Here is a 22,897-nt window from a genome sequence, read left to right as displayed (position 1 = left end):
TAAATTGAGTGCAAAATTTTTCTTTCCAACCTTCTGACTGCTCGCACATGAGCACGTCAAACCTGGTGAGTTCCTTGGGCGCTGGTTTTTGTGTAGTCACTATTCCCACTTTTCCTTGCAAATCTAGTCCCATGATACATCTAGTTTTTCGTTCTGATACCAGAAAGGTGGCGCCCTTTACTTCCCAGCCCGCTGACCTCAGATTGGTTTTTAGGGCTCCCAGTATACTGATCGGTTGTTTGTTGTAGTCCACGAATTTGGTTTGTAAATTCAGTTTATCGGACGGTATGAATCTTACTTTGTTTGATTTTTCCATAATTTCCTTTGTTGTCGCCCAGTTGAGAAATGAAACTGGACTTCCAGTGTCCACTGTTAATTGAATTATCTGGTTATCTATTCGTACCATGGCCTTTAGTGATTTTACACAATTCAATGTTGGATCGCGGATCGAATCTGTTTTCTGAACTCGCACCATTTTTCCGTTTGGTTTGTCCCTCATTTCGTTGATTCGGTCTTTCACATATTTTGAAACTCTCTCGTTTTCCGGTTGATAGGTTTGTATCGACATAACTTCAAATTCGCTACATGACCCAACACCTTCACTTATCTGATCGCATTCCTCTACCGATCCTTCCGAGTCTTCCGCAACTTCACTTACTTGTTGGGATCTGCACATTTTAGCAAAATGATTGGGTTTGCCACAGTATTTACAGGTTTTCCCCATCGCTGGACAATTTTTTAGGTGTCCCTGTTCAAACGTCCTTCCACATCTATTACATGGTTTTGTTTTCGTGTTTTAATTCTTGTTATTGTTTTGTCTTTTATTCGATTCCCTTCTATTTGGAGTTTTGTTTGTCCCCGCCAAATTTCTAACTGCCATTATAGGTTCCTGTTTTATTCTCACACCCGAAATGTAATTGTTACTTGATCCCCCTGTAGCCGCAGCATTAGTCTTTTGAAACGCCATTGTGGTTAACTTGCTATGTTCAAATTTTATAGCCCTTTCCAGAACCTCTTCCGGGTCTAGAGTCTCGAATGTCAACGTGTCCTGCAAGGTCATGTTTTTCATTTTTGAAATGAACAGGTCTCGGACTATTTCGTTTTCCAATGTTCCCAGTTCTGATCGGGCTGCTTGTGCAGTTAGCGCTGCGTGAAATGATTCCAGAGATTCTCCCGATTCTTGCATTCTCGTAAATAACTTGTATCTTTCGTATGTTACACATTTTACCTTTTGAAACGAGACTTCTGCCAAATCTGTTATTTCCTTGAACGTCATTTTCGATATTTCAGCATGCGGGTTCTTTTGTTGGAATCTTTTCTTTCCCTCTGTACCCAAAGACAAAAATAATCTGGACACCAATTTCTTTTGTACTTCGTTGTAGAAGACATTGTGTCCGACTCGTGGTCCTCTTGTCTTTCTCTCTTCGTTCTCCAATACTACTCTATCCATTGCTAGCTTATCTCTAAGAATCCTAGCGTTCCTCGCATCTTCATTCTCCCCGTCTCTGGGTGTTTCAGGGCGTGGTGGTGGTTCCTCTAATATGTCTTTTGGTTCTTCCAAAATAATCTCTGGGTTCACATTTTCTTTAACCGTAACCGCCATGAGAAATTGTTCGAACCAGATTTTGAATTGCCACGGAGGGTCTAAATTCGCTGACGCCCAAAATACCGGAATTCCCATGTCCGTTCTGTTATCTTGAGCTGCGAATCCTGCTGGCTGCGCCATGTGATATGCGTTGCGATATCGGTTGAAAACAAGTTGTAATTCAATACTGTATTTTTACTATTGAATTTAGGTTTTCTTATTCTTTTGTTTTGTTGTTGTACTGAGAGTTAGATCAATGTTACGAACTCTGATCTCTCGCTTAATCTCAGTGTCATCACTCACGTATGACCTTGAGCATACCATACAGTAATGACTAAGCAGTAGCGGTATGACAACACTGTTGCTTAACTTAATGCTGAATACTAAAAACGAAGAAGGACAAATTTTGAAGAGCTCGGATCATAAAAAGCGGTCTCAAATTAGAAAATTGATTGAGAAATCAGTAATTTTTCCTGTAGTCTATGGGCCATAATCATGCCTCAAATTTTTCGGGCTCAAATGTGCAAAATTCGGGCTCGGAAGCGTTTTGATTCGTAAGGTTTTTGATTCTAGGCGTATCAGCAGATAATTCTCGATCAAACTCGGAACTCGTATTGTCCTAGCGAGTTGTACTCAGAGTCAGAAGTAGCCCAAATGCGTAGTGATGCGAGCAAGTGTCCGTCCTACTTCATGCGCACGGCACAAGAAGTCATGACAGAAACAGAAAATAACTTGAAGGAAATTGCGAACAAATTTGGCAGAAGTTTATCGGTTAGTACACGTTTTCATTTATCCCATAAAAATATATTTACAACTTCTATAGAAATTTCCTGCGTAAAAATTAAAACTTTGTCCCTGAAAAAAAAGACGGAAACGCATAAAAAAAATATGATTATTTTAGACAAACAAGCAATTCGAAGAATGTGCAAGTTTTGAAGAATTAGCAATTATTTGTTCCTTGTTCAAAAATGCGGACGTGCAAAGCCTCAAAGAAGACAGAAGTGAAAATACTGACTCGGACAAAGGAAATCTAATTTTGAGCAGATCTCTGAGACAAATACTCTCGTTTCATCCGAGCACTGACGATTTCCAGACAAAAGAGGTATTGCGTTTTTCAAATAGCGTGAAATGTTTTATGGATTTTTTTATAATTTGGACCAAGCATCGAAAAAATATATCTGAAAATTTTGCTATTGAAAGGTAAGAAAGATCTCATGGTAACAAAATGTGGATCGCTTCAAAATCTTTTACTTCCTTAAGAGTGCAAATTTTTGCACTCCTTATAATAAACACTATTTAAGCACGCTTGAAAAAATTTAAATAGGAAATTTTTAGATATTTTAGAAATTTGAATGTTCTGAAGCTCGCCTTGCATTCAACTACCGCAAGTTAAGATTTTATCTTCACTTTTTCTTCAGAACTTGAGAAATATATTCTGTCTCTCTACGCAATTGGATACATATTGGGAAGAAGCGGCAGCTGAAAACCCTTACATAAAGCGGCAATACTTCATACCAGTTATTGGGTCAAATAGCGAAGACAGAATTGTACGATTTAGTACTGGATTGGCAGTGAACGATGACGAGTGCCGATCTAGATTTGAACCATCGCCAAAAATAAACCAAATGGTAAGAGCAGCTTAAAGTAAACAATAAATACTTTTTATTCAATGTAAATTTACTTTAATTTTAGTTAGAACATCAAATTAAGTTTACAAGTTACCCCAAGTAATTTTGGGTGTTTTTATTTTAGATATATTTAAACATGTGAGGACAAGTGTCTTTTAATCGGGAACTAGCCCTTTTTAAATTCAACAACTTTTCTTTCACGTCTGTAAGAAACGTGAGTTGCTGAAGAGCAAGGGCGGATTTGAGGGGGGGGGGCGCCTTTTCCTCAGAGATTCGACCCTGCCGACCCAAAGGGTCCCCCTTTGTACGATTTTGAGATATCCATTTTTGGCTGACGGACCCTAAACTTTTTCTAAAGGCGCCTTCGGGTCCTTCGCTTTTTATTGATTTGGGGGACCTCGGAAAATGATTTTGGTCGACCTATAAAAAGCCGACAAAATTTTCGAAAACTTTTTGAAAATCCGCCCCCTCGAGAAAATCCTAGATCCGCCCCTGCTGAAAAGTGCAATTATTTGGAAGTGCTGTTCATATTACATGGTTCATACGTTTACATCAATCATAGTAAAGAATACAGTTTTTTTGTCAGATTTGTTTTTTGTTGCAATTTTTGTCGCCTCAATTTCCGTTTCTCTCTTATAAAATGAGATTCTCTTATAAAATCTAGCGCAGCGTGGCATTTGCAAAATGGTTTTTTTTCTAACAAAAACTAAATAAGTTGTCCTTTTTCATGAACATTGCGAGGCCAAACATGTCAAAAAATTTGTACTGCAGAGGGGCAATAAAAGGCTCTCCCTTTCAACCATCTATAAGCAAAAATAATTAAAAAACGCAACCCTTTTTTTAATAACAATTTGGTTGAATGGCTTTTTTAAAACTGATTCCAAACTTCTCTCAGCGTATTAATAATCAATGATTCTCGTATAGTGGGGGAAGACCTGAGACATGCCCTTAAAATGATATGATAAACAAGCGTTTTTTCAAGCTCTTCTACCCAGAACGGACTATTGAAAAGGACCTCATAATATTGCTGTTCCTGAGATCTGAGATGTATTTTCAAACTACCACACAACTCATAATTCACATTCTGAGCACATTGGGGCCTGCAGACAGGTTGAATATCATCTTGACTTCTGGGAGGAAGTTGTACTCATCGATGCGAGTAGTGTTTCATCAGAAGCAGTATGTCCAGAGAGCTCTAGGTGAGTCCCCTACTTCTAGTTCAAATATCAGAATTGAACATGAGGCAACATTAACCAGTCCATAAAAACCCAACAGATTTGCATGTAGCTCTTACCAGGGCACAACAGCAGTTCTTCGCAATGACACTCGTGATTATATCGTTTTAACACTTGGTTAATTGAGAATTAAGGAGGGCCACAGTCAATTTTTTGAATCCCAACTCGTCAACTAGGTAACCCCAAACTCCAGGTAAACACCCCCCCAAAGACTTCAAACGGCGACTAAAACAACTTGCAGAATGTTAATTTTTGATCAGCTGGAAAAAAACATAATTGAACTTACACCATCTTCCACTGGAACCACATTACTAAACAAGGATAGACGGTTGCTGTGCAAGTAGCACAGAATGTTCCGACCACATTCAAATAAATTACAAACAGGATTTTTCATTCATTTTTTTTCAAGTTAGTGTCGTTAAAAGCGCGTGGTGTGACTAGAAAACTATATAAAACACGCAGGAAGTTAATGAATAAGGCATGGTCGACATTAAAAAAAAAGAATTGTATGACAAAAAAGGAGAAAATTTAAAAATAGATTTTCTTGCACAAAAATTTGGAATTTTCTTGAAGACCTTTATTGCCAAGGAAACGCTGAATGAAACTAATTTTCTCAGCCTCAGAAACCTAAACAAAAGTTATATTTTAATATAACGGACGTTTCTCGATCGCTTTACTAATTACGTTTTTAATTACGTTTACTTTTTAGAATCAGCTTCCCAGATTCAATCACACAACTTGACGATATTCCTAGCTGCTGCATTTTTTGAGTTTGATACGAATCGTAGGCTGCAAATTCAGAAATGTGAGCAGCACGTGATCCTCGTGACAGACAGTGACATATCATTTAAGGATTTAGATTACATGAAGAGAACAGTCCCATCGTTGAACATCAGGTAACGTTGTGGATATAGTGAAATATGAGCTGAGTAACATATTCTTATCATTTTTAGATGGGTGTAGTCCTTTTTTACTTTCACGAAGAGATAAAAATTTTTAGAAGGTAGGGGAGGATCTAGGATTCTCTCGAGGGGGGGGGGGGGGATTTTCAAAATTTTTTCGAAATTGTGTCGACATTTTTTTAGGTCGACCAAATTGGATTTTCGAGCTCTCCCGAAGTATTTACCAAAAAGACCCTGGTTTGGCCAAATTTTCTGCGCCGCAGGCAAGTTTTTGAAAAAAGGACAAAAAAGGCGTTTTTAGGCAATTTTTGGGAAATTTCGACCAAAAAATCGCGTTGGTACAGATTGACGCCGAAGGCGCCTTTAGAAAAACTTCAAGATCAGTCAGCCAAAAATGGATATCTTAAAATAGTTCAAAGGGGGAGTTCTGAGTTTTTGTCATGCTCTTCTTATAGGATATCTTCATACCTAATGGGATCACAAAATTCTTTCGAAAATCTTCGGATGATATCTTGCATGACCGGAGGAAAGCATGTTCCAGTGGGCCAGCACATGTTCACCAAACTAGACTCTGTTGTTCTTCAAGGAAGCTTGGTAGCTTCAGTTGAAAGTGAGGACACACACGAAGTCACTTGGTTGGAAGAACGTACCGATTCGTAAGTATGAAAAAAATGTGTTGTTGCTTTGGAGGTTTCATTCGAAGTGTTGAGAAGATTATATTCATAATTTTTTGTCAGATTTCCTTATGGCGTCTTTGGCGCTCAAAGTTCTTCCTGAAAACTCTTTTCCCCTGACGAAATTCTTTTCTCCGAGTTCAAAAAAGCATAATTACAAAAACTATGTTTAGTTTCTGCTTATTATATTACAGGAATTCTGAAAGCTCTCAATTAAATATTTTAGCGTGTCTGCGAACACAATAATCACTAATTGTCTGCGGATGACAATGGGGATGGGTCAAATTACTGTCAAGGGGCAGAGCAACATTGTCGGCGTATTCTGTGCTGACTTGGATGCTACCCAGCTAAATCAGTTTCCTGATGGGCTACCTGTGAGTTCGACTGTAATTTGTTCCGCTGAGGCACTCAGATACGTCACGAAACAATTGAAGATAAACCGAGCTTTTTCTGACAGGAATTCAACAGGGGTATTTGCAAAAAGTTTCAAAAAAAATCTGTCGACAGCAAAAGCAAAAATTTTCAAGCAAAAGCTTTTCCAAAATCTGCTCCAAAAACTATATAGACCAAATTTGTCAAAAATATAGTTGTTGTAGGCAACTTTTCGAAAACATTAGGCTTCAGGGTAATAAAGTATTCTGATACTACGATCTATGTACAACTAATGTGCAATTACTTAAAAGGATAAAACGGATAAAATAGAGTGTGTTAATTTAAAACGTTCTAAAAGGACAACTGAACGAACACTCTACGATCGACCGGTGGTCGTATCGAACTAAGTTAACTGGTATTAATTAAATACCGAAGGTCATTTAAAACAACTAAAAACAAATCACACCATTTCCCACCGGGAAAAAAATAAAATTGCAAATTCACTAACTAATTCTATATACACCCATTTCCCCCTTCAACGTAGGAACAAAATTTTACAAACTGCGCCACAAGAAATATAGTACAGCAAGCAAAATATTATCTACACATGAAGTAGGAAGGTACAAATGTACAGGGTGAACATACAGAATTTACAGTTATACAGAGATTGGGAAAAAAACAAATTAACTAAACTAAAACTAAAAGCACTATTCTACAAGATGTACATTTAATATGTACAACGTTATCTACATTAAAATGATTAATTAAGAGTACTATGAGATGAAATAAAAATGGTTGAGTTTATTTTCTTGAGTTTTGAGAGAATCAGTTAAATTGTTTGTCGATTTCGTCTAATTTAGCTTTTATTTCTGGGTCTATGGTCGAGGATATTTCACTCGAATTCTCTACCTCGACCATTGTGTCAATGGTGGTCGGATGGAATGAAGATTGCGATCCTGAAGAGGTGCTTGTGAAAAGTGTCCTGATAGGTGTATAATATGGTCTGTCCGACAAGCACGATTTCTTTGAAGACCAAGTGAGTGTGGTTTCTGCGACCAGAGATCGTAATGGCGGAGCCTGCGCTAACGGTGTCAACAAGTTCGACGGTGAGGTAATGACGAAAGTTGTTCTGGATTGATTAGTACTGTTCGACTGTAAAGGAAATGTAGGCTGGTCGTCTTTTTCAAGCACTATGTCAATAAAGCGGCGATCTCCAAAAAGTTTAGGGGGACCGACGTTCCTGCGAGGTCAACTGTGTCTTGAATGCGAGTTTGATGGGACCACAGCTTCTGGGGCACTATCTAGCATGATCTGGTGATTCTCCAAACCTTGCATCTCGGCAGAGTCAGGTATTTCTATAAACGCCCGTTGGTCGGTATGAACTGCTAGATTTGGTCTCAATTGTGGAGAATGGGCATCACCTGTAACACTTAACCCTTGATTAGACTCGGGTTGGTGGCTCGGTAGAAGCTTATTATTAGTCACGTCGTCAAAATAATCGTCTATAATCCCGTCTCAAGAGTTTAAATTCAAGGATGACGAAGAACCTGAAGAGATCTGGATGAGGTCTTGGGTTGTCTCGGCGCCTGTAGGTGTATCTGAACTCTGTGTTAATCCGCCCGCTCCTGAGGTGCTCTGCCTTGGCTGAGGTGTGGTCGTCACTAGGGTCTTCTTTGAGGGAGATAGCTTCCTCTTTCCGGCTAAACTCGAATGTGAGTGTGACTTGTGCCCAATGGGTGGTTGATTCACCATGATATTTTTGGGGCCGGGTAGTAGTTTTCTTTAAATGCCAGATCTGATTTACGTAAAATATGACCGTTATCGAGGGTTATTGTGTGGTCTGAGTAGTCGATAACGTCCTTGTTTATTTAATGAAAATAAGTTTTCCCATTTTTCCTGTTGATAGCCCTTCTATATAGTTTACCTCCAGCGACTATTTTCTTCTTTCTGCCCGACCCTCTAGGCTGTTTGTGGCTCTCTGGTGTAGTTGGGCTCGGGATTGTATGGGCTAAAGTAATGTTGTCTTCCATGTCCGATGGATTTTCTTTCTTTTCGCTGGCCCGTCTACTGGAAAGGATTGATTTCCCTTTATCTAAATGGTCATTAAAGGAAATCAGATTTTTCCATCTAGTATAAGCCGTTCCTTTAAAATGTTTTTCGAACGGGATACATCCGATTGAAGCTTGTTTCGAGATTCTCAAGTTCCAGATAATTTTTTCGATCGAAGAATTTAGAGCGGGTTTCGGTAGCTCGAATGACATTGCCAGTAGTTTGGATTTTATCGTATAAACTAATCTTTCCACCAGTCCATTGGATCTATGATCTCCGACTGTACAATAAATGATCTCAATAATGAATTTTTTGAAGAAATTTGTATAATCGTGAGATAAAAAGCAAGACCCATGGTCGACTCTAATCTTTCTTGGAAAGCCGTGATGGTGGCAGAGGTCATTTAAGAAAGAAATTACACTGTTCGCGGACGTGTTGCTTACAATCTTGGCCGATGGAAATTTCGTGAATCGATCGATGCATAGGAGGATGTATTTTTGTTTTCCCCAGAACGCGTCCAACGGTCCTGCAGGTTTATTTCTTCATTAGCAAAGGTCAATGTCGGCAATTTTGCCATATTGTCGGTACCTAGCATTGTTTTGAGGTTCTTATCGGCTTTCAGGCAATGGCTACAGGTTTTCCCATGGTGGTAGATCTCGCGATAGATGTGAGGCCACCACAAATACTCTGCGAGGGACTTCATCTCAATTTGGCCTGGGTGGGTTTCGTGTAGCATGGTGTTGAACGTTCCCCTGATGGTAGCTGGTACGACTAGTTTTTTGTCCAGAAATAATAAGTTATCTTTCATATGAAGGTCTTTAGCAAGAATTTTCATGTAAGCGCCGTGGATGCCCATTGGTCGATTCGTTTTCATTGTCTCGATCAAGTCCCATATCACTTTGTCTTCCCTAAACATAAGTTGAAGAAGTTTCTTTGAGCAGTGGTTTTCGGGGAGTATAGGAGACGATGGTAGTTTTAAATCCGATTTGTACCTCTTGAGTAGATTAGCGTGGTCGTCCGAAAGGTGGTCGTCTTTGAATTTTTGAATTGTTTCTAAGAAGGAAGTGTTAAAGGACTTTGTCCGAAAAGGTGATGCTCTTAAAATTAAATTTCGAATTATCGATAGGTATAATTTGAGGTACAATTTTCCGTTCGAATATGTGAATTATCACAGTTTTTGATTGACCAAGCAATACCAGATATAATAGGGACAATAATTCGGAGTTTGAAATTAGCTAAAGAGCTATTTGGAAAGTTTTGACCAATCACATCGCTTGCATTTTCTACTCCCGACGGGATGTTACTATCAACGAGAGAAGTATTTGCACCGACCTACGGTGTATCTACAGCATTTACATCTACAGAGTTAAAATGTGTTCTATTAAAAAGAATGTAATGAATTATGTCGATTGAGGTGACTACAAATTTTTTGTCATAATAAGAAGTTGGTAGGGCTTTGCCTGAAGGTAATCTAGATAAAAGATCAGTAAAACCCATATCTTTTCCTGGGTTGTGTGACATTTTAAATTTGAAAGGAAGAAGTCTGTTTACCCAGTGGGTCAGTCGGCTGTGCATGGTCTTATTCCAGTGATTTATATAAAGTGCGGAAAGTAGGGCTTTATGGTCGGTTACGATTTGGAATTCTGTCCCGTAGAGATAATTCCTGAATTGTTCAGAAGCCCACACCACGCCCAGTAGTTCTAATTCGTTCGTGGAATACTTCAATTTATGATTATTTAAGAATCTTGAAGCAAAAGCAATTGTTTTCCACTGGTCCCCTTGTAACTTTTCTAAAGTCGTTCCTAGTTCAATGTGCGAAGCTTCCGTTTTCAGCCTAGTTTTCTCTTTTTTATCGAAGTGGCTGTTTTCCGTGATATCTAAAATTTCGGATTTTAGTTTTACGAAGGCTGCAGAGTGAACATTATCCCATTTACAGACAGATTTTTTGTTCAGTAGAGGAAGTAATGGAGAGCTTAGGGTCGATAAATTCGGGACCAATTTCTCATATTGATTTATCGAGCCGAAGAACAATCGCAGTTCCGAAATGTTCTTAGGGATTGGTAATTTCTTGATGGCTTCTGCTTAACCGACCAACGGTCGTACTCCTTCGCCGGAGATTTTGAAGCCTAGCCATTTTATCTCTGATTTGAAAAATGCACACTTCCCCCATTTCACCGCCATATTGTTCTTATCAAGGTTTGTTAAAGTTTTATAAACGATTGCTTTGTGATATTCCAACGATCCCCTCGAAGCTACCAGAATGTCATCTATATAACAGTTTGTGAATGATATGTTCTTTAAAAATGAGTCCATGACACGTTGGAAATCATTGGGCATGTCTACCAATCAATAAAATCCAGTTAAAAATCGATACGTTCCAGCTATTTTGCCCTCTACTATACTAAAGTTACACTGTTTGCTCGTTTGGTCGCATAATTTGACGTGACTGTAAGCGTTTTTAAGATCTAGGTTGCTGAACCAAACTTGTCCGTTGGATTTCTTTGAAATTTGTAGGGCCACATTGTCTATAAGTTCGTGTATATTTGGCATTTGGTACTTATTTTTAAAAATCTGATCGTTTAATAATTTCGAATCTTATGCCATTTTAATTGAACTGTCTTTCTTCCGTGTAATCACAAACGGGCTGATAAAGCAATCTTCATCCCACTTTTCCAGTTTTAGTATGTGACCTTCGGTCTCCATTCTTTTCAGTTCTTCAATTACCCCAGCGAGTAAGTGAAGGGGAACTCTTCTCCCTTTAGCCTGTACTGGTTTAAACGGTGTGTGAAAGTGAGTTACTTTGTGGTCGTTGGGTATTTTCCTAACTCTGGTGAATAATTCTTTGAACTCGCTAAAGATTTTGTCATTAAGAGAATTCGGATTTATACACTTACTCTCAAATAATGATTGGTTGATCATGCAGATTAGTTGGGGGCATTTCTTCTGTGTCACTTCTATACCTAACTTTGGTAGATTGTCATTCCCCAGTATATTTTGTTCATGACCACCTGTTTTGAAGAACGGTGTGTCTTCGCTGATCCACCCATTGGATTGTGTCCTCACGATGATCTTTCCTAACATGTTGATCGTATGGTCCGTAAAGCCACAATACAAGTTTTTAATCCGCTTCTCCACTGGATAAATTTTCAGATTTGGATTTCTTAGTTTGATCTTGTGCAGCACATTTTGTTTTAAAACTTACAGGGCTTGCTGAATCAACTGGTATGTTCATATTTACAATCATCTCCCAACCCAGACCTATGTTCAGCAGTTTCTTAGTTTCGAGTCAGTTTTTGTCATAGATTGTTCTCACGATCAGTATTGAGAAGTCGTCTTCATTGCTTTGCCAGTATTCGTTTCAGGCGTTTATTCACCCCACGAGCTTTCCGGAGAGACGTATGTACAATTCTCAGTATTTACATAATTATCGGTTGCAATATTTGCAGTGGGTCGTTTGTTACGGGAATTACACAATTTGGCGAAGTGTCCTTTTTAATTACAATTTTCCCAGTTATGTCCTTTGCTGGGCATACGTTTAGGTGCCCTGTCGTAAATGGATTCTCCCACATTTCATGCACGTGTTGCTACGTTCTATATTGAGGCTTGGTTCCTTCTTTATCTGATTATGATGGTTGAAAGATTTGAAAATTGTCCCATTGGTCGATGATCGTGCCATATTTGTCAACTTTTGGTGATTAAAATATCCCTTTTCATCAATCAAGGCTTGGTTTAGAGCTTCTGTTGGGCTTATCTTGGCTGAGAGTAGTTTCCTTTGGGTGTCTGTGTTTCTCATGTTGCAAAAGAAAACATCACTTTTCCATTCCGCCTCGTCATTTTCCTTGCACGTACTCGCCAAGTCCGTTGGGTCTCCCCAGAATTGCTCATAAGATTCCCGATCTTTCTGTTTGTGGTTGAGTAGTTTATATCTCTCAAACTTTGTGTTGGGCGGTTTGTTGAATGCTGCATCAAGTAGAGTCCAGAACTCAGTGAAGGAAATTGCTAACATCTTGACCTTCGGGTTCTTTTGCATGAAGACCCTTTTTACTTCGCTCCCTAGAGCTAGGAAAAAAATTGAGCGCAGTTTCTTATCCGCCTCCGTTCGTCTCATTCCATTAAACTTCCTTTTCTCCTCGTTGATCCGCTTTTCTTCGGCGGCTTCGTACTGTTTCATTGCGAAATTATTCCTTGTCTCTCTGCTGGCTCTGTCCGTATCCGATTCGCTTCCTGTAGTTTGTTTTAGAATGGGTATTTGCGTTTCTGGAGCTTCTGGTCCGTGAAGACGTTCTATGTCCAGGTTTTCCTTCGCAATGATCGCCAATTGAAATTGGTCGCTCCATTGGGTCCAGGCATGCGGTGGTTCTAAGGTGTGATTAGGCCAGAAGGGGGGAATTCCACGCACGTTCGAATCATTAGACTGCGCTATAATAAAGTTTTCTGATACTCTGATCTATGTACAACTAATGTACAATAACTTAAAATGATAAAACGGATAAAATAGAGTGTGTTAATTTAAAACGTTCTAAAAGGACAACTGAACGAACACTCTACGATCGACCGGTGGTCGTATCGAACTAAGTGAACTGGTATTAATTAAATACCAAAGGTCATTTAAAACAACTAAAAACAAATCACAACACAAGGCTTTTTTCAATGTTTTTAGCCCAAAAAATAGTTTTGAAGCGACTCTATCAAAGTCTCCCTTTAAAATACACAATTTTTAATTTGGATGGGAGATATCGCAAAATATTTCAATGATGATTTATTACAAACCGTTCCAAACAATGAGCTGTTTCTTAACTTAAACTCCTGCTAAAAAGCAGCTCATTGGTCAGAAACTTTTTGTAATAAATCATTTTCGAATAATTTTTGGGATACTTAGCGATATCTCCCATCCAAATAAAAATATTGCGTGTATTAGCACTGATGTCCGGCTAAGGACTGAACAGGCGGCGAAAACTTTTATTTATATATGTCTGAAAGCAGTGGTGGATTTGAAATAGTTCCCGAAAAATATTTGGCAAAAACAGGTCAAAAAGGCCGTTTTGGGCACTTTTTCACAAATGTTTACCAAAAAATTGCGTTTTTTTTCGGCGCGCGCTCCCCTTAAAAATTAGTTTTTGTTAGCTATAAAAGAGCGCCTTCAGAAAAATTATAGTGATGGTCGGCTGAAAGGAGATATCATAAAACAATATCATAAGGCGTGGCCTTGGTTGGTGAGGGGGTTCAATCCCTGAGAAAAAGAAAGCGTCCGCTTTCATCCCCCATCCTACATCCACCATTGCCTGAAAGTGAATCAATATTATGATTTATCATTAAATTCATTCATCTATGCTGCATAGTTTGAATGACTTCTTGGTGGGGCTAGACTATTTTTTTTATCATCATGTTTGTTTTCATTGGTCTCATTGTTTCTCAAATTCTTTTTCAGCAGTCGTGTACTTGATAAGAACTTCATAAAAATCAATTACTTACAACAAATACTGTGAATGTTAAACTGTAAATTTTGTTGAGCAATCAAGATTTTCTAGCTTGTTGAGCCGCGTTGTTTTTCACACGCGAGGCATGATGGTAAGTATAAATCAAAGTAGTCAACAAGCGTAGGCCTCCCCATCTTCAACGAGTTAATGAATTGTTAAATGTCTCACTTGAAAATGAGCTAAACAACAATTTTATAATGCTTTTCGTGAATAGCATTTCCAGAGTAGAGGTCAATTATGCTTGGTCTGCCCATTTAAAAAGCTAAAAGTATGGTCGAATGAAGTGGAAGTTTTTTTTGAAGCGCTGACAGTTTTTTTTGCGAAACCTATCATTATCACCAAACATAATTTGGGATAAATGATAAAATTATCCCACGTATTGCGAGCTAGAGGCTATACATCGTGGATTGAGGCTCACTGAAATGTGTAATTGTTGGTTGCATTTAAACTTTTAATTTTCAAAAAAAAACAAGTTTATTTTAGTTACAACTGATATTGTAGTTTCATCGTAATATCTCTTGAAATCTGTTAACTTTTCAAAATTTTTATTCTAGACCCTGAATTCGATTAGAGAACAAACAAGTCAACCCCGAATGTGCAGTAGGCTCAAGCTCAACTCATCCGAAAAATGTCAAGCAGACGATAGAAGCTCAGACAATGAATTCTTCCAAGTTATGTCACAACAACTGGTCAGAATATCGAATATTATTTCGGATGAAAACGCTAATGAAACACGCATTCCAGCATATGAAAAATTCCTCTGCCAGAAAAATCTGCATGGAAGCTCCTGTTTTAAGTAAGGATGCGCTCAAATTTTCAATAGAGATTATTTTTCTTAATAACAAATTTCTAAATACGTTTATATATTAAGGACCTCAGGTTCAACGTCACTCGTCGTGGAGCGGAACAAAAACTTCAAATTATCTTCTTTACACCAAACAACGGAGCTTCTTGAACTGGCTTTACCGGTAACTTTCTCTTATCTATTTTATGCTTAAAAACTAGCGCCCCTTGTAAAATGAGACCTTCGTTAAATAGAAGTAAGAAACCATTTAAAATTTTTTAAATACAATATATCACTCGACCCACCTCATGGCTTCGACCCACTCACCAACCAAACGTTCCCCCCTTTGGTATTGTTTTATGACATTCATTTATGGCCTAAATCTCTCGAAATGCGCCACTGAATTTAAAGGGGAGTGCGCGCAAAAAAGATGCAACTTTTTTGGTCAAAACTTTCCAAAAGTGTCCAAAAACGGTAAACTTGACGTGCTTTTTGTTCTTCAAAAAACAGGGTCCTTAGAATGTTCTGGGAGCGCTCACTTTGCTCAAATTATTGAAAATCCGCCCTTCCCCTTTCGAGAAAATTCTAGATCCGCCCCTGAAATTTATCTTTTTTTCAGTTCCTCTGCGGCTTCTCGGAAGTTCCCACTGAGTGGGATAAATTCGACGTTAGACACAAACATGTGAAAAGCCAGTTCCTCACTTTCAAGACGGACCTCATGGACTCAAAGTCTTTTATTCATGGATCGAGTCTAACTCAAATTGATTGTGGCAGCAATGAACTCTTAAAAGGGATCACAACTCCCTCAAATGTGCACTTTCCAAATATGGTAAGATAGTTTTATGGTTCTTTTGAAATGCGATCCACCCCCTTCCCCCGGTCCCTACAGTATCTAGTAAAAAAACGTCCCAGTCCTATAGGAGTTATTCAACGGTAAGCATATGCCAGTTTTGCAACTTGTAACAAAATTTTGTTATTCTACAATAGTGGTATGAAAAAAGTGACAAGATCTGTTTTTAATTCAAAGAGCCAGTAGCGGATTTAGCGGGTAGGGCGGAGCGGACACTCCGCCTCAGAGATTCGGACCCCCTGGTTTGCCAAAAGGGTCCCCTTTTTACTATTTTGAAACCTCCATTTTTGGTTGGCTGATCCTAAAATTTTTCTACATGCGCTTTTGGCGCCAATATATACTAACGTTCAGGGGGAACGCGCCTCAAAAACTGTCTAAAAACTGCCCAAAACTGTTGGTAAAAATTGTCCAAAAAATGCCTTTTTTGGCCTGTTTTTTTTTCTTCTAAAACTCACCTGCGGTGCAAAAAATTTTGCAAACTGTTCTAGTGCTTTCCGAGAGCTTGGAAAATCAATTTAGTCGACCTAAAAAAAGGTCGGCAGTTTTTTTAAAATTTTTGAAAATCCGCTTCCCTCGAGAAAATTCTAGATGCAAAGAGCAGAAGAAAAAAAAACAATTTTCAAACATATTAGAAAAAAAAACTGAAAACGTTTCGAAATTGATATCAAACAGGCTTTTGGGATTATTCTAAGAAGCGAAGAATTTTTAAACTCATTCATTCAATGTTAAAGCTGTTTATAATGCATAAAATTTTTGCTTTGAAGATCGGGAGAAATGGTGATATTAACTTATTAAGTATAATGATGTAATCCCCGCGTTTGAGAACGTCAAAGAGCAAAGAGGCCAGTTAGCTGCCTATGGAGAGGTGTCTCCATGCAAACGAACGAGATTTTTTCTCAAGGTTGGTCTCATAATAGCTGCATATTTCACATTTACTACTTTCAGGTCGACTTCGACTCCAAAATTTCTCCGAGGTACATTGAATTGGTTCTCGCTCCTTCCGAGCCTACTCTGTCGACTAGAAGAACCCTGGAAATGTGGGTGCAGACACTGGATCCCAGGAATGACGTCATCAGTGTATCTAGCACCAAAGAGAAACTTCCCTGGAGATATGCAACACTCAGCCACAAGGCTTCCATCATGGTAATTGAAGTTTTGTTCCAAAAAAAGTATTCAGTTTCGTTGACCACCTTCTTGTAGTAAGAATTTTAATAAAAATTGCCTGATATCGTCATTGTAGTAAGATTTTGAATTATTGCATGTTTTCTTTTTAAGATTTTATCATGTGGTGAATAATTTTTTATAAATTAATAAGTTCATTTAAAAAAATTTATAATAGTTGATGCAATAAAATTTGATATGGTTTGAAACTTGTGAATGGAATATTGATCTTTCAAAAATTTGATACTTATTTTAAAATATGTACTTCTTTGTGATTAGCGTATACTGGCCACTGCATTCGCTCGAAGACAATCGCTCTCTTTCGAAAATCTACAAACGTTTCTGCGTTCTATCTCAAGTGGACAAAACAATTTTGGGACTCAATCAAATACCAGAAAACCCGACTTGAGACTTTTTGTCACGGATATAGAAATCACATCTAGCCAGAAAGAAACCTTGATGGGTAAATTTTTTGCTTTTTAATTAGTTGGCTATATAGACTAAAGAACATGCAAATTATAGTTTATTACCAGTAGCGGATATAGGATTTTCTCAAGGGGAGGGGGGGGGGGCTGCTGATTTTCAAAAAAATTTTGTGGACCTTTTTTTTCTTAGATCGACCAAATTGATTTTCTGAGCGCTCTCCAATCACTTTCAAACCCTATTTTGACAATCTGCGCTGCAGCCAATGGTTCGAAAAAACCCGCCAAAGGGATTTTTTAGGCGCTTTTGGAAAACTGTGACCGAAAATTGCGTTTTTTTTGGTGGACGCTCTCCCCATCAAAATTAGTATATTCTGGCGCCCAAGATGCCCTGAGAAAACTTTTAGGGTCAGTCAGCCAAAAACGGGTATCTCAAATAGTACAAAAGGGGACCATTTGTGTTGACAGGGGGTCGAATCGTAGAAGAGTAGAAGAAAAAACGTCCACCACCCCCTCCCCCTCCCCCCTAAATCCACTTGTGTTTATTACCAAATTCTAATTTAAATTCTGTCGGCCACTCACATTTAGTTTTCCATATATAATGCATCTTTGCTACAAGTTCATTGCGACCGAATTTTTGTTATCGATGGTCAGCTAACAGTAAACATTTGTAAAGCAACCAAGGAGGAAAGAAGTTTTTTTCTTAAACTATAAATGATCGAAGTGAATTTCACTTATTTAACTTTTGTGCCTTTTTTATTTTTTTAAACAAAATTTTTGAGTTTTTCACGTTCAAGTTTTTTGTTTTAGTGGCTTGATTTTCGGCTTTATCTTAATTCCCAATCTAACTCATTTGCTAAAATTACGTTCTCCGATAACAAAAAGCAAATTTGGCAAAAACGTGACTGACTTTTAGTTTCGAACAAAGATTTCTAGCAGTTTCAAAATTCAAATTCAGTCGCTTATGGCTCATAACAAAAGGCAGCCGCTTAATTTCCAAAAGTATTGTGCATTTTATTCGAAAATTGGAACAACAAGATTGCGTTGGAACAACAAGACAGCGGGGCGATGATTTCGTTACTACGTTTGTAAATATTTGAATATCTTTCCCAAAAGGCAACGTTAGGAAAAAAATAGTATATTTTGCACTTAATGAGGCAGCAATCTAAATCAATTGGATGACTTCAATTCAGCTTGAAAATTTTGGCGGAAATTTTATTTTGTAAACCCGCATAAGCTTTTGAAAAAATGCAGGTAATTGTTCCGACTTTTGAAGAAAGTGCGGATTATTTATGCTTGGGGTGGTTTAAATTATTCAGTCAACTTTCGACTTTTCAACTAAATTTTTTTGACAGAGTTTGTGTAAACTATCTGAAAGATATTGTTGTCTGGAGCTGAAAACTAAAAAAAAAAGTTATAATTGTAATCAATTTTCACAAAATTATAACGGTTTGCGTTGGGACTATTTTGACGATTATAATTCAAATGTGGGATAATTAACGCACAATATATAACCGGCCTACCCGGTTCGAAATCCCACCGCTAACTATCAACTTTTCTGCAGCAACCCAGTGATCGCTATTTTAGTGCTGATGCATAATTCCGAGTTTTTTTTTGCATAGCTAAGCCTGCGATATTTCAAGGGTCTTTCAGTAATGTTTCCGTAGAAAATCAGCGCTAAAATTAAAGAAATCTTAACTCACTCTAGTAACTTCAATCAAGAGTGTGAGTTAATAAACCCTATGACGTGATTAAATCTAAGGATTTGTGTGGCAGAGGTAGCATAAATGTGCACTAAGCTGATGGTTGCGTTTTCGAACCCCGCTAGTTCATTATTTTTTGTCTCATTTTGAATTTTTTTCGTTTCAGCGGCAAAAATTAGCCAAATTAGCGATAATCTATTTTGTTTTGTGGCAACAAACATCGCTAATTTATCAATCGCGATCGCTGTTTCTTTTTCACCTTTTGTATCACGAATTTTCAATGTGAACACAATCCTGGCTATAAAGCGTCAACAGCATTTGTAATCCTTCCAAACTGAACTGAGGCAAACAATTTGCTCTAATAGATACTTTAGCTACTACGTGCAAAATGGATCGTTTGATAATTAATTAGCTTGTGGTGGGATAAATTCACGAAATGAAACTTTAAAAATGACTCAATTGTTTCTCATCTTGTTGAACGTTTTAAATACTTTTTTTCTAAGAAAAAGCTTGTGATTGGCATTAAAGGGCAGTCGGAATTTTCAGAGTTTTGCCCTGATATACGAGCGATCTTGTTTTGTTTTAATTTTGGACTCAAAGTATTAATATCTCTATGATGGTTACAACATTTTTTGGTCAAAACTGTTGGCTTAAAATCAAAAATTCTCTAGAGCAAAAACCACGCCGAACACAAAGGCTCAATCTCATCTCTAGAATTTGAAACAAAAACTGTTGAAGTGGCCAAGGATCATTAAACCGATATTTTGTGATCAGTTTTTAAGCCATTTACCTCAATGTTTGTTCCGAGAAACTTTTTGACATCGAGATTTAGACTCCATAGATATGTGGATTGAATTACCATTTCCACCAAGTGGGGACAACAAAAAAATAGTTGTCATTTTTCTCAACGCGTTGCGTAGGCGGCTCATTAACCCGCTCATAGAAAAAAGCTGCTTTCATTGGCTCAAAGTGTGACGCATCAGAGTCCCAGTGACAATTTGGGACCTATGGGAGGGATTCTTTCTTTTGTGCGCTTTATGGGACTTATTCTTTCACTTTTTTCTTTCATTTATTTGCTAAACCTTAGCTAGAAATTTATCTATTTGTTCCAGAGCTATTTGGAGGCCCGCAGACTAGTTTCCTTCTGAGTTTTCACAAATCCGCTCCCGCGACGGCGACGTCAACAATCGAGTCATCATGTGGAAAACCGAATAGCTTCTACATCCAATTCGGAAGTTATGACAATGATCGACCTGATTTGTTCATCCAGAGTTTAGCAGATCTAACCCTCAGGTTAAAAAAATCATACGAGGATTACGGGGGGGGGGGGGGGGGATGGGATGGAGGGGGGTGGGATCAAAGCTTCTTTTCTCCTGAAGAATAGCTCCTCCTCATTTCCCGAGTGTTACCCTTTTGTTAAAGCTGCACGATTTCACTTGTAGACTGATAAACCCGGGGTTCCGGTGCCAAAGATGAAAAATTTTAGCAAGATAAGAACATGGGCACCTTTTTTTGGTTTCTGAACATTTGTTTTCTCTGAATTTCAGGAACCCCGAACTGCTCTCAGTCGTTCCAGATGACCATGAATCAAAGGTTCGATGGGTGCAATTATCGGACTCAGTTTTCCACTCCCGAAATTATGACTCAAATTCACCCGAGACACCATACGCTGTAGGCAACTTGAGCACGGGCACATCTTTAGTGGGTTGTCTGCCGATTATTACGTCATCGGGGGAGCTAATTGCAGAGTCTTGTGTCGAAGTAGACCAAGAAGAGATGATAAGCCAGTTTCCAGATGCAAAACAGGTGACCGAAGCTTTGTCATAGCTTCAATAGCGCCCATCTGCGAACTAATTTTCTGCAAATAATAATTAAAACTTTACTTTTTTATGAAAAAAAATTTGAGAACACAGAGCAAAATGTTTCACAACTTTTGCGATCAAATCTTTGCTTAAAAATAAAAAAAAAATGCCCGTAATATCATGATAGTGTTTTTTCGCCAAAATATCTTTAGGACGTGTAACTTGTTTCTAGCTTATTCCCAAGCTGGAGGCATCACACCCTCACAAACGACCACTCGAACAAATTCGAGATCTCGTCCGCTCTCGGCCAGACTTCCTCACGAATGACTGTCGGCTGACGTCTGGTCGTCTGGGCATGGAAGAGTCCAAAACACACAACATATCCGCTGAACACAACTCGCAGGATTACATAACACAAGCCAGTAAGGAACTATTGTTTTGTCCATTAGATTTTTTTGGTTTCTGTGGATTGCGAAGGGTCTATCAAAGGTGCAAGCCTGTTAAAAGAGATCCCGTTTGTTTATATTTTTACTCACATCATAGGCTGACTTATTTTTGGTTGAACTTATTTTTGGCTGACTTATTTTTGGAAGTTTGCTGAATGTTACAAGAAACGCCACTTTGGCAACTCAAACTCAACGCAAAACAAATCGAAGAAAATTTGCAAAAAAATAGAATGGAAAGGGGTGTCATCATAAAATTGTTTTGTAACCCTCACTTTTAGTCGCTTTTTGTTCAGAAAACCTGCCTCTGGTGATTATTATCTCCTGCGTGCTGACTCTGCTTCTAATGATAGCCTGCATAACTCTATCAGCAATTGCGTACTGCAAAATGAGATCAACTCATCAGCCGACCCATCCGAGGTGAGCAACATCGTGAACTTTCAAGCGAAGAATTATTTTTGAGAAAGTTTTTGTTTAGTTTTATTAATTTGACCAGAAAAGGTAAAAATCATTTTAAATACATAATGTTTTGACAATTGAAACCATTTTAGGAATCCAAATGACATTATCTTCAACCCAGAAAGCATCGGGCACCATCATCATCCCCTCCCCTATTCTCACCCCCTCTCCCTCTCCCACCCACACCACCATATCCAATACAGCCCCACCCGAGGGAGTGTATCCAGTGCCATCCTAGACCCCTTCAGCCCCCATCACCCCCATTACCCCAAATTCTCCTCCCCCTCCCAAGCAAGCACATCGCCCGCTGCCAGCTGCAGTTTATACGCCGAAGTTCCAGCTGATTTTCACCATTATAGTCAGACGAGTAACTCGGCGACTACGCAATCGACTCTCGTGTGACGAATAATTAATGGACACGAATTAAATAATACCCGAACCCCAAAGCAGATTATCAAAACCAAAACCCTAATAAATTCCCAGAACTCTCAATATTTAAAAATCTATTCTTTTAGTTTTGTCAAGAAGCTTTTTGTCTCTTTTTTTAAAGATCATTTATCCACGAGGGATAGGACCAACATACGAGCTGTACAGCTCATCACGGCGAACCGCTGTTGTGCCCCTGCTTAAGAACTACCTGAATTTTTTTTGGTTATTTTTCTGGACTGGATAATGTTGCATCACCCTCAAGCAACGAGCACGGATGGTTTTGGTTTGTTATCTGTTCAGCCCAAATGAGACTAGAGGTGCTTTTAATTTCATTTTTCCTAAGTGAGATTTTTAAAGCTACCGTTTATTTTTGTATTTTCTCTGTAGTTTCAATTGACAATTTTGAATATGAAAATTATGAGAATAAGATAACGCTCGTTTTAAAGACACAGGATTGATCTCATTAAAAGTTAAAACTTTTTAAAGAAAATCCAATTTTAGGAAATCACCATGTTTTTCCAGTTTGCTGATGCGTTATTGAAGCGATATTAAGAAAACGAAAACCACAAAGCGCTGCATCTATTTACTTTTTCATCAAGTTAGTCAGGCAGAATATAAAAAATCAGCAGGCACTTAGTATAGTGATAAGGCTTTCACTAGAATCCCCTTGTGTAATGAATCCCCTGCGATGGAAGTGATTGATAATGTGGGAGGACGCGCTCTAACTTGACCTCCAGCTTCAGGTCTACCACAGCCTGACCGATTTCGACTGCAACAGTGGTACCTCGTGAAAATTTTAGACACAATAAACACGATTTTGAGTCGCAAAAAGGAACTTCGCTCAACAAAATAACTAGAAAATGTGTAGAATGCTAGAAAGTAAATTATGTCAAAGATCAACTGTATAATATCGAAAGGTAGG

General features: G+C 38.3%; 1 protein-coding gene across 1 annotated transcript; it reads left to right on the top strand.

Annotated features, from left to right (window-relative positions):
• Positions 1–2,239: 2,239 nt before the first annotated feature.
• On the top strand, positions 2,240–22,023 carry LOC134841766 (uncharacterized). The gene is made up of 17 exons (XM_063857802.1): positions 2,240–2,356; positions 2,487–2,687; positions 3,004–3,213; positions 4,196–4,412; positions 5,158–5,344; positions 5,806–6,006; positions 6,251–6,398; positions 14,477–14,718; positions 14,794–14,890; positions 15,326–15,535; positions 16,502–16,699; positions 16,997–17,180; positions 19,955–20,135; positions 20,390–20,648; positions 20,877–21,066; positions 21,384–21,507; positions 21,639–22,023. Exons 1-17 carry the CDS (start codon positions 2,240–2,242, stop codon positions 21,946–21,948), a joined length of 3,276 nt encoding a protein of 1,091 aa, XP_063713872.1. The 3' UTR covers positions 21,949–22,023.
• Positions 22,024–22,897: the final 874 nt, after the last annotated feature.

Source organism: Symsagittifera roscoffensis, chromosome 3 (genome assembly GCF_963678635.1).
Source record: "Symsagittifera roscoffensis chromosome 3, txSymRosc1.1, whole genome shotgun sequence".
NCBI classification, from domain to species: Eukaryota; Metazoa; Xenacoelomorpha; order Acoela; family Convolutidae; genus Symsagittifera; species Symsagittifera roscoffensis.
The sequence above is the reverse complement of the archived record's forward strand: the minus strand, read 5'-3'. Positions and strand labels throughout refer to the sequence as shown.